Here is a 12,206-nt window from a genome sequence, read left to right as displayed (position 1 = left end):
TTACCTGGGAAATTGGGCATTAGGGGAGAAAAAACGGTTAGCACTTTAGGCAAAGATCACTTCCCTTGTTCTGTCTCCTGCTAGTTTCTTGGTGGAGACTTCAGGTAAGAGCCATTTAAGTTGGATGTTCTGTAGCTGTCAGATTGAATCATCAGACCAATTGGAAGGAAGTTTCCTAATGACAGGCTTAGGGAGTTGTGTGTGTGTTGTCTTTCTCAGCATCAAGAAGAAGGGATGAGGAGGAAGAAGAAGGAGGGGCACCCTGAGGGGAAAGTCTGTTGTTTCATAATGATTAATCTCCAAGCCTTTGGATTCCAGGAGCCTGTGCTGCAAATGTGAGCTGTGCTGTTCAGTCGGCTTTGGGACTTTGTGCAGTGGGGAATGGATGTGCATTACTCGGAAATAACTCCACTGTCAGCCCTTGCCAGCCTACTAGGAAATAGCATATTTCACCAAGAGCGCCTTAGTTAGTAACGAAAGAGAAAGAGAAATAACTCATGTTCCCAAGAACATTAGTCATTTTATGGCAGTGTGATTAGCGATACCTGGAAAATGCACACAGCATTCACTAAAATTGGGTTCTTGGGACAATTTGATCAAGATTTGAGATGGGCTGGATCCATTCATTGCCAAGATATGGGATCTGGCATGAGTGCAAGACCCACTCTGGGCTGCCCCAGGTTTCCTTCAGAGACAGAGAGCATCCTCCCAGGGGATCATGGGTTGCTCTACCAGTGGGGTTGTGGGGGAGGGTCCTCAGTGGAGTCTTTTGGACCCCCCAGGCGTGCCTACTGCCAAATCCAAACACAAGCCCAAGCCACCTCCATCTCTCACCCAGCTGTTTCCACCAGCTGCCAACACAGACTTGTCATGTCCACTCTTGCCCCCATAACCCTTCCCTACGCAGCAGCCAGAGCAATGTTTGAAAATCGCATCATGTTATTCTCCTTCACCTATCCCAGTGGCCTCCTGGTCCTCCGAGAATTGCTGATCGGCGTCTCCACGGTCTTGTTCCTGCCCCCTGGCCCTTCCCTTCCTCACTTGATATGCTGCAGCCTCGCACACTTTCCCTATGTTCTCTGCTAGGGTTAGCAAACTATGACCTGCTACTCAAATCCAGCCCACTGCCTGTTTTTGTAAATAAAGTTTTGTTGGAACATAGCTACCCATGCCTTTTTGTCTACATGTTAGCCATGGTGCTACAATTGCAGAATTGAGTAGAGACACACATTTACAGACTGGTTCTTTGAGAAAAGGTTACAGACCACTGTTCTGAAATCATAGCAGGCTTTTCCCGACCTTAGGGCCTTTGTACTTGCATTACCCACTGCCTGGCTAGCTCCTTTAGATCATTTAGGTTTTAGCTTTTTGAGCTCCTTCCCATACCCACATCCCTATCCCAGTCTCTTTCTCCTCCTTCATCACTACCTAAAATTATGTGCTTATTTACTGATACGTTGCCCCTTTCCGAGCGCAGAATCTTTTCTGCTTGCTTTGTACCGTGTGCAAGGTCCTAGCTTAGTGTCTGGCACAGGGTAGATGCTTAATAAACACATGTTACATGAGTAAATATATTCACCTACACAGGGATCTGTGCCTCTTCCAGCCAGTGCTTCTTCCCTTAGGGACAGCCAGCCACTAGAGACCTTAGTCACATGCTTGTTCCTTTTCCACAGTGAGAAAAGGAAAGGAGAGAGCATGAGTTGTGTATACAGGGGTGTATGGAGCATAGATGGATGAAGCTGAAAATGCTTGGCAGGAAGCACATCCACGTCAGGAGCTGCTTGTATTATTTGCTTGCTGGGCTGGAGAGCTGCCGAGGCAGCTCACTGCAGTGGTTCGTGTGTTTATGTGGCACATTGGACACTGGTATAGTTCAGAAAGTTGGGCATGGGCTCAGTTGAGCTCAGTAAGTGCATACGAACACTGTTAATATCCAAAGCTTTGGGCTAGGCAAAAGCAGTAGTGGTTAGACCACAGAGTCTGGGGTCAGATATCCCGGATTCACATCGATCTCCATCATCTGCCAGCTGTGTATTTAGGGGCAAAATGCTCAACGTCTCTGAGCCTCAGTTTCTTATCAGTAAAATGAAGATAATAGCAGAACTGAGTCCACAGTCATTCTGAAGGTGAAAGGAGATGAGGCAGGCAAAGCCCTTAGCAAAAGACCCACCACTTGGGATGTACATATGTATGTGTATGTGTATACGTATCATTCTTATCCCCAAAGACCACATTCTCTGGTTGAATTAGAAGCATAACGGGCTTGGTCTCTGGAGTCAAAGAAACTGCGTTCAAATTCTAGTCATACCATTGTGATACTGCACAAATTAATTTACCTTTCTGAGCCTTAATTTTCTCATTTGTAAAATATGGATACCAAGATACAAGCTAGGATCTTTAAGATCAAAGAAATTGACGTATATCCAAACCTCAGCAGCCCATGGCTGCTTCCCAGTCACTATTTCTAGGTGTTAGCTTCTATCATAATTGACAGTCAGAGGGGAGTCATTGAAGAATATTGAGTGATACGGCACAGACTAAAACATCCTAAAAAACTAGTAAAGGAAGCAATGCATAACACATTTGAACAGCGTTAACAGGACCCGTGAATAACGTGTGGAATGTGCTATGAGCATTCCAGGAGTTTGGAGAAAAGAGGGAGCAGGTAGACTGGATTCCGTGCTGGTGTTTCTGAAGGAGGTAGGGCTTCAGCAGAGTCGAGAAGTGGGAGGAGGGGAGACAGAAGACAACAGCAGGGCAAAGGGCATCTGATGTTGCTTCCCCTCCTCCATCCATAGGTGAGAATTTGCACTTTCTTATGACCACCCTCATTCCAGAGGCATTTGGGCACAGAAAAGTCATAACCCTTACCTTTCTGTGATTAAGGTAAAAATAACAGATCCCTGGGAGCACCTGAGTGCCTCAGTCAGTTAAGTGTTCGACTCTTGATCTCAGCTCAGGTCTTGATCTCAGGGTCGTGAGTTGGAGCCCTGCATTGGGCATGAAGCCTACTTTAAAAATAAAATAAAGTACATATCCCTGGGCCTCACTCCTAGGGATTCTCTTTTAACAGGTGTGCCACGCGGCCCAGTTTTAATAACCGTGCAGGTGATTTGGATGCACATGGTTTGGTGCCAGGCCTTAATAAGCCCAGCTCGAAGCCCCCAGTGAGTCAGCAGACTGACCAGAAGGCTTCACTGTCCCCTGTCCTAACTCTTGTTCTTCGGCTTGGAGGGGCCTCCTTTGTCCTCTCTCATTCATCCCTTACTCTGCAAATCCCATTTTTAATGTTTTTAGTTGTTAGCACCTCAGCACCTGAGCTGCATTTGAACAGCTGGCCAGGAAGGGAGAATGTCTGAAAGAGAGAGACTCAATGTATCCAGTGGAATAACCATTCAACTAGGAGCTTTGCTGTAAACTGGGAGGAGTCTTAATTTTGTTTTTGTTGTATTTGGTTGGTTGGTTGTTTGGTTGTTCTTTCTAGGTCTTTTATTTTGGGGAGTGAGTTTGTTTGTTTGTTTTGCTTTTGAACATTTGAGGTTTTCCAAAGCTTCAGTGGGTATTGAGATCAGGCGCTCACCAAGATTTTACCAGGAGAGAGCCTTGTTGACTCATCCAAATGATACAGGATCCCCTATTGACAAATTCTGGCTCTCTGCTGAGTGCTTTCTCCATATTGACTCCTGGCACTGGAGTTTTATTATAATCACTTTATAGGTACAAAAAAATTCAAGTGATCTTAATTAACATTGTCAGCCGGATGGCTGGGCAGAAGGCAGTGGTGTTTGGGTGCTAGTATCTTCAGGATAAGTTGAGAGAGCTTCATCGTTGGAGAGACCAGGTTGCTTTTAAGTTGTGTTGTATTCTCCCATGCTCTTCTCTTCCAGACTCCTCTGTGTGGATGTCATGAATCCAAAATACCCTTAGTATTTTTGGTTTATTCCTGAAGCCTACTGATAGGAAATTATGTAAGCATTTTGGAGGCCAACTGATAGATGTTTGACCTTGTCTTTTCCTGAAGAAGCATTCAAGATTACCTTGACACTGACCTTCCTGAAGCCTCACTGTGTGTTCTTTCGCTGCTTGCCCATTGCTTCCTTTGGTTTCTGTTCTTGCTTCTTTCCCTACAAACTGAAACTAAAGTTATGTAGTAGCAATGGGGGCGGAAATGCTTTTCTAAAACAAGCTCAGGAAGTCACTTAATTAGCCTAGGAAGGGAATAGGGGAAAATTCATTCTTTACGAACAATCTCAGAAAATTGGAGTTTTCCTAATACATTAAGAGCAAATGCACTGCCTTTCCCATTAAGAGTGATTTGTATTTTGCCAGTTCACAAGCATGAACACTGTGCCCCTGCCATCTCCAGGTCCCATGATTCCTTCTCTCTTTCTTCCTGCTATTGGACTTTGCAGCCTCAATTGGATTTTATGTAATCTTTACAGTATCACAGTAGTCTCCATGAAGATGGATTGTGATAGCACAGAAATGGGGTAGATTTCTTGGATATCGAAAAATCAAAGAGACAGAAATTTTGAAAGTTACAAGAGAAAGAGGAAGAAGACAGACTTGAGTCTTGTATGTAGGAGGGAGGAAAATTCTAGAGAACAGGAAAGAAAAATAAGAAAGGGTATGGGCGGAACAGAGAGGGGGCTATTCAAAGGCTATAGATTGCCCAAAGAAAGGTGGGGAGATTTGTAGGAAGATTAGAATCAGAGGGTAAGGATTTAAGGGAAAGTAAAATGCATAATTAGGTTAGTGAAATGCATACTAGATACCTTTAAAAACTAGTTCTTAGCATTCCTCCATGGGTACTCCACTTGGCACATAGGCATTACTGGGTAGATAGATGGGTACATGGATGGATGGATAGATGGATGGATGGTTAGATAAATTTATGGATGGAACACCATAACCGACTTCTAACCTCAAAAGGAAAAATCTGTCACCTCTTAATAGTTTAAGCCAGCAACTTCAGAAAGTCTAGGAAACTCCACAAATTGTATGCAAAATTTTGAATGGCTGTGTCTATTTCCCTTTTTTTTTATTATAGAGAACTTTCAAAATGACCTTTATCAGAACGCTTATGTCCCACAAGAAGTTAAGAACCCCTGGTCTAAACAAGTCCTGGAAACATGTAACATAACAGGCGACTGCACTCATTTGTTCTCTCACACGTCCACCACCTCCCCTATCTGTAACGTTTTCTCGCTGTCTCTCTCCCCTCTTCCTGTACAGTTCATCCATCTCAGGAGCCTGGCTGGTTGGAAGGGACTCTGAACGGAAAGACTGGCCTCATCCCTGAGAACTACGTGGAGTTCTTTTAACCGTGGGCCCCAGCAGACCTGCTGAGCTTTCCATGGTATCCATGACAACCGCTGATTGCAGTGTTGGAGGCCGTTTCTCTTTGCCACTGAGAAATTCAGGGTGACTGACTCCGTTACTACCTGTCAACGCAAATGTTTCTGTGAACTCTGGAGCACCCATCCCCATGACCATGGCAGCTGGCATGCGGTGATACTGCAAGGAACAGAAGGAAATCAGCAGTGGAGACCATTTGATTCTGATAACCAAGAGAACGGCTGGCAAAGCCATTCCTCTCCTTTAGCGTCCTAAATAGGGAGGATTCATTTGTTTCAGCAGTCATCCAAACCCCCAACCTTCTGAGAAAGGAAGTAAGAAAGATGTAAGTAGTCCTCAAGAGCATGCAGTGTAGCTTAAGTCTGGCAGGGCTGGGCATTGGCTGAGACCCAGGCTGGGCCCGTTGCTTCTGTTTACAGTAGACACTCTCTTTACCCCACCTCCAAATACTTGAGGCCCACAGTGCTACAGGCAGCTGGGTCTGTCTGTTTGCATGCAGGAGGGAGAGGGGTTATGGCACTGTTTACGTAAAATGCAATCTCTCACCATCTCCAGGCAGCCTCGGCCAAGCATCGGCAGAATTCAGCTCAGTCCCCTCTTGCAAGGGGAACACACACACCCCACGTTCCCCCTCCCAAGCTAGGAACTTCTCTGCCACTGAGGGCTGCCATCACCTCGTAACCATGGCAACCCAACCTACTCTGAAACCAAACCAAAAAAATAACACACTTTTTGCATGATATTTTTTTTTTTCTCCCTGCTTTATGGTCATTTTTTGAATGGTTTTCCAACAACCTGAAGCAGAAGGGCAAGGAATTAGAGTGGTCTGCTCGGGGCAGACAGAATGGCAGCTGGGAACTCTTCCCTTTCTGATGAATTTCAGCAGCATCAGGATATATTTGGAGCAAACTCTAGTAACCTCTTGAGATTAAATTACATACAGGTTTAATATTTCTGTTCTTCCATGCTTTATAGGGGGCAGTATACTGCTTCTCCACAGGTGACATCCTCCCTTTGACTTGTTCCATCATGGTCTCCCGTTCCCGTCCCTTCCCCTGCCCTCGCATGCCTGTAGTCCCTCACTGACCAGCCCTGTGGCAGTACCCTGCGCTGCTGAGCACTGGTGCCCTGGTGGCTTTCAGGGGTGATTTCAGGGCTAGCCCTGTGGCCTGTAGTTTTAAAGGACATATGTGTTCACTGCCACTCAGAAAAAGGGAATTGTTTCTCAGGCTTTTGAGGCACAAGACTAATAGTATAAGCCATTGTGATTCAGGAGGCATGGAAAGATGGAATGGGTACCTTCTGAGAAAGAGAGTTTCCTGGTCCAGAAGGGGCCGGGTCTTCTGGAAGATTACCTGGGGTGGGGAAGTTGGGCCTGGACATTTCACATTCACTTGGCCTTCAAAGAACAGAATTCTCAGTGTCTTCTGCATTCGAATGTCCTTGCAAGAGTGACTCTGGGCAGACAGACTCCAAATTGATGGACCGTCAGGCTCCCCAGGAGCCCCTCGGAATGGCAGCATTGTTCCAGAGTGTTCCCCGCTTCTGGAATTCCTGTTTAGGGAAGCTTAAAGAAGAAGAGAAAAACTTGAATTGTGTTGAATTACTGTATCTTTTACTTTTTTTTTTAAAGATAAACTTGTAAATAGAGTGATTTGAAATATTATATGGCAAAGTTTTATATTTGATATTCTTGAAGCTAGTCGCTGTCGCTCCACACGTTTAAGCTCTGGTTGTTGAAGAGGTGTGTGTATGAGGGAGCAACTGGGGGCAAGGTCATCCCCTCTCTGGCCTTGAGAAAGGAGAAAACATTTCTATACACTCTCTGCTGGCTCTGGTTGGTGGGCATGACTCACTGATGGTGTTCAGTCTTCTTTATGCAAATGTGTTTTTGAGCTTTTCTTGGGCTTTGAATTTGGAGAGAGAAAGAGCATTTTCAGGCAATGAATGTTTCAAAGAACTCTTGCTGGGTAGTATGAAGCAGCTCAGGATTCACATAGGTGGGGCTAGGAGTTAGATTTTGTTTTCCATGTTTCTTCTCAGGTGTATTTCTTGGTACCCCAAGGTGTCAGGACAGAAGGTGTTGGGATAGTTGCATGTTGCTTATATCTAACTCCTCGGAACATCTTTAAGGCTGTATACATGAGGCCGAGCTATTTTGTAAATGTTGTGTGTGTCTTAAGTTCTAGGAAAAACTGGCTTCTTAGGATCTTTGGTCCTCAGTACACTGCTGCTTTCCCTTCCCCTAAATACTTCCCTTCCTGTTCATCTCACATTTCCTGTAACCCCAAAATAAGAGAAAAACTCTACAGAGGGATAGAGGTTGCCGTGACAGCTTTAGAGATGGTTTGAAATTTTAGATATGGTGATTCCGTTCATCAGCTCAAGGATTTACACAGCGGTGGTGCAGGACCTCATCCAGCAGCAAGCAAAACACTACCACTGAATCAGGGAATAAGCACTGAGACTGGATAAGACCAAGAGAGGACTCGGGAAAGCTCTCACTGCAAACCCAAGAAGAAAGAGAATACACAAACCGGCTCCACATATTCCCTGCAGACCTTGGACAGCTCAAGGGTCTGTTCAGTGGGGCCTGAGGGGGCAAGCCTACTCTGTGCCACTGTGCGTCCTAAATAGAAAGAGCTCAAAATATTGTTGTTAACACATTTGTCGTTTCGAATTGTCACCTGCCACACTGGAACCTTAACTAGAGCTAACCTAGGGGAGCAGAAGGCCCAGGCCCTGATTTGAGGAGCTCCTCGCTAAAGCATCACTGTCGACACTTGGCCCCAGCTCGACTGCTCTGAAGCTTGTCCCTCCCTCCTCAATTGGCCCTGATCTGAAGCTGGAGGGAAATGGAGCTGTTGCCAACCTGCATTTTTCGGTAGACCCCTTCCCAGCTTCCCTGTAGCCATGCTGGGCATGTGACAGATGGCTGCTCTCCTTCCTTTCCCCAGCCAGGCTCACCTCCTCCCCATTTGCTACAGAACTGGAGAAACCTTTCAGAATGTGAGCCAACAAATAGGGAAGGAATTGGAAGACCAAAAATAGATTTTACCTTCTCTATCGTCCCTGCCCCCCCCCCCCCCCGGCCCCTAATTCTGCTGAATAGGGAACTTGAGGGCAGATGAGAAGAATGAACTAGGTACCGGAGTGGAGGACTATGGACCAAGATCCCCGAGCTCTCCGCGGAACCTTGTGTTTCTTTTGTAAGGCCCTGGGATGAGGCATCCAGAGCCTGAATCTTTTCTTGGGCATATGAGCAGTCTGTCCCTCCTCCTTTGGGTACTCAAAGAATTCCATGGCTACAGAAGGCCATGCTGTGAAAGAAGTAGTTTCAAATCCCTGCCCCTAAGCAAGTAAATTCTTGACTTGCTCAAGACTGATGATATTCTCTCCTGTTTTCAAAAATCAGTGTATAGAGATGGACCCTGCATAGCACAGCCTTCTTTAATACCCTATAATTGGAGCCAGTTTTTCACTTAATGTTTTGAGTATTTCTACCGCCATTATGTGTTTACCTCTGCCAGACCAAACAAACTCAGTGTAATTCTAGTTCATCTCCTTTTGCTGAGTGCTCTTTTGGATGGAGAGGCAAAGAGAAAGAAAATAAGCCATCAAGTATTGGCAGATTGGCGTTAGCAGGACAGAGCCATGCTAGTGACAAGATCATTTCAGGCATTTCCAGGACTCCAGGGTTGCACGTGCATTCCTGTAGCTCAAAGGGAAATCCTTCTATGACCTAGGTCTCCTGACAACAGCAACTCCAGTCACTCCAGAAGTTCCGTCTTGACTACAGAGACTGCCAAATCACCCATGGTTGAAGGGTAGGGAGACAGAAATAATTGGCTAAAGGTAATTTGATCCCTTATTCGTGACTATTTACTGGTACCTTTCATTCTCTGGCTTCTGTTGCCAAAACCAAGTTGGGACCAACAGTTTTACAGACACAGGAGTCCCAGGTACAGCAGTGGCCACCATGGTACCCACAGCATGTTGCAGTGCAGAATGTTTGATGAGCAACCGTATTACCCAAGTAGGTAGCCACCACTGAAGAAACCAAATAGCTCCCTGACTTAAAAAGGAATGTCCTGGGTATTCTGTTCTGAGTTATCTGTCATTTTCTGGCAAACTTGATGGTAATCAGTTACCTAGACAACCCTGCCCCACATGTCTTTTAAGTCAACTGGGTGTCCTCTGACACACCCTTTGCTGGTGTTTAAAAAATGTATCTTGTGTGCAAATGCGTTTGGCAGCCACGCTGATCTGCTGAGTGCTGAACCACTTCTCTGTAATTGTAGCATCAAAATGACACCAGCAGAGCAATGAACCTTGCACAATCCTACGGCATGCCTGAGACAAGACTCCGACAAGTAATAATTAGCTTTTTTCTCCTTTCACCGCCTACGGTCCTTGTGTAACTGAAGAACTTCTCACAGCACAGGGAGAGACCATATAGAGAATCCAGATGTCCTTCAGAGCCACCAGCCCTTGCTCACATGTGGTCTCCCGATGGAAGCACTTGTGTTCTTGGGTGAAAAGGTATTGGATGTAAAGTAGTGCCGGGAGCAGACACAAAGTAAAAGGTGAACCACGTTGAAGATCTTAGGATTGTTTTTACAAGAAATAAATATAGTTCTCAATAGGGAAAAATACATCACAGAGGAAGTTTGCAGCTAATAGTTTCGCAAAAGTTTTCCAGGACACTACAAGATGGAAACATCTTTCAAGAAGGTGGAATACTGTAGGGAGCAAAGGCTTGGCACAGTCTCAGTCCCATATAAGAAGAGCAGTTAGTAGTATATGAAAATTCTCTTGAGCGTAGTCAGAACCAGAGTATTGATAATCAAAATGTCAAATTTACCTGGAGCGGTCCCGGAGAGGTCAAGACATTGTACATCCCTTTCTACAAAGTTGTCCTGACAGACACCTACAGATAGCTACCGTGGGTATCCGAATGCCAGGGTCAACCTTATACCTGTGAAAAGAGGTTCCTCTGTTGATTCTAAAGCATCTGCGTATTAGTATGTGTTTGTGTATGTAAAGCACACATCTACATAGGCAAAGATCCAGACTCTTCCATAAGCTGGCATTTGCTGAGCCTTTGGAGCCTTTAAGAGTTAGAAGTTGGGAGTTAGAGAAACGGCAGGCTGTTGACTATAAAAATGACAAAAGATGTAAATTAAGTGCCATTTTAAAACTTCGTATTTATCAAATGGTTACTATCCACAGCTATATCCCTTATTCACTTATTAAAAGTCGTGTTGAAAAACAGATCAAACTCGTAAACCTGTAGTCGCTAATACTAGGCTAGCGCTCACAAGCACTCTCAAAGACATTTTGTCCATATTTTGGAGAAGAAACTGTTTGCATGTTTAACTCATAATTTAGGCTACCTTTGAGTATACTGCAAAGTGCTGTGTGATACAATATCAATAAAGTACTTAAAAGTGGCACTTTAAATTTTTTTAAACCGTAAATAATGCACTGTTTTAAACTTCAGTTCAGTATTGAATATTGACTGCTGTGTAAAATCCAATTCTGTCATTAAAAAGTAATTTGTGACTAGACTAGAACTTGTTCCCTGTTATTAGTAATAATAGTCTTGCCATGTTGAGGCTTTTTGAAAAATGTGCTTTTGCGTCACTAAGGCTATCTATAAAGACAATACGGTTCCTGTCGAGTGGCCTCTGAAACTTGGCTTTCTTTCATTTGCTTGGTTTATGTGACAATCCTTATGAAACGAGTGGAAGTATGATTTTTGAATTAAATGACTTTTCCATTTGGTGGCACGTTTGTTTCTGGAGTTTCTCATAAAGTTTTGGCCTGATACGTATTTTCGTGTTTCTTCAAGTAAGAGTGTGAAGACCTGCTCACAGGTCCCAGATCTGAGCTCCTGCGGTTTACTGGTAATAACTACAGTGCTGATTTTTGACCTGCTTTGGGGAGCTCTATTTCCTTTAGGAAAGGTCTAATGCTAGTGAACTTGAGGAGGAACTGTTAAGCATGTTAAGCAAATTAAGCCCCAACAAGTCATCTTCCACTTAACATTTTTTAATTTTTATTTATTTATTTTGAGAGAGAGAGCCCAAGCAAGGGAGGGGCAGAGAGAGGAAGAGAAAGGGAGTCCCATGCCGGCTCTGCACTGCCTGTGCGGAGCCCGACGCGGGGCTCGAACTCACCAACCTGAGCCGAAACCAAGAGCCGGACGCTTAACAACTGAGCCACCCAGGTACCCCTCCACTTAATGTGTTCGACTGTGCCTCCTGTGGAAGACATAATTGTTTTTATTCTTCCTGAATTTGATTTTCTAATCACCTCTTTTGTGGAAGTTCATTAACACAATGTGGGCTAATCCAAGAGCCACCACACAGACAGTCCTACCACACAGCTGGGTGTGTCCCACAGGCTTGTAGAGCATTTGTTTAGAACTTGTAACATGTCCCAGGCCAGCTCCTATTACTGAGCCTTCTCATTCATCATGTCCCTACCAGACACATTCAGAACTGCAGCCTGGGACCCAGCTTTACAACTGGCTCCCAGCTTCTGTGGGGAGAGCAGAGGGCTCACAAGGAGAGGGCAGGGGGAAGCTCTCCTAGTGCCTGGTTTTGAGGGGGTGTCCTCTTGAATGTGTGGGTCACACATGAGACGCCTTACACTGTGCTCATTTGTTACTTAAGAAGGCACTGACTTACCCCTGAGGACAGCACAGCTTTGCAGCACTGCCATCTCTGGGCTTACACCTGCCCTGGAAAATTCTCCAAGCATCTCAAGCCTCCTACATGCGTGAGGTCACACGACACCCAGGTGAGACCTTCTGAGTGGCACACGTGTGTCTGATGGCC

General features: G+C 45.0%; 1 protein-coding gene across 6 annotated transcripts in view; it reads left to right on the top strand.

Moving 5' to 3' along the window:
* Positions 1 to 11,153, top strand: part of ARHGAP26 (Rho GTPase activating protein 26) — a 423,991-nt gene extending 412,838 nt beyond the window's left edge. For all 6 annotated transcript variants that reach the window (XM_060635852.3, XM_060635853.3, XM_060635856.3 and 3 more), the window contains one exon: positions 5,239 to 11,153. In XM_060635852.3, coding sequence (XP_060491835.1) covers positions 5,239 to 5,327 — 89 coding nt within the window. In that variant the 3' untranslated portion in view covers positions 5,328 to 11,153. The remainder of the gene's footprint in view (positions 1 to 5,238) is intronic.
* Positions 11,154 to 12,206: the final 1,053 nt, after the last annotated feature.

Source organism: Panthera onca, chromosome A1 (assembly GCF_046562875.1).
Source record: "Panthera onca isolate mPanOnc1 chromosome A1, mPanOnc1 haplotype 2, whole genome shotgun sequence".
NCBI lineage: Eukaryota > Metazoa > Chordata > Mammalia > Carnivora > Felidae > Panthera > Panthera onca.
This window is presented reverse-complemented; position numbering and strand designations above follow the sequence as displayed.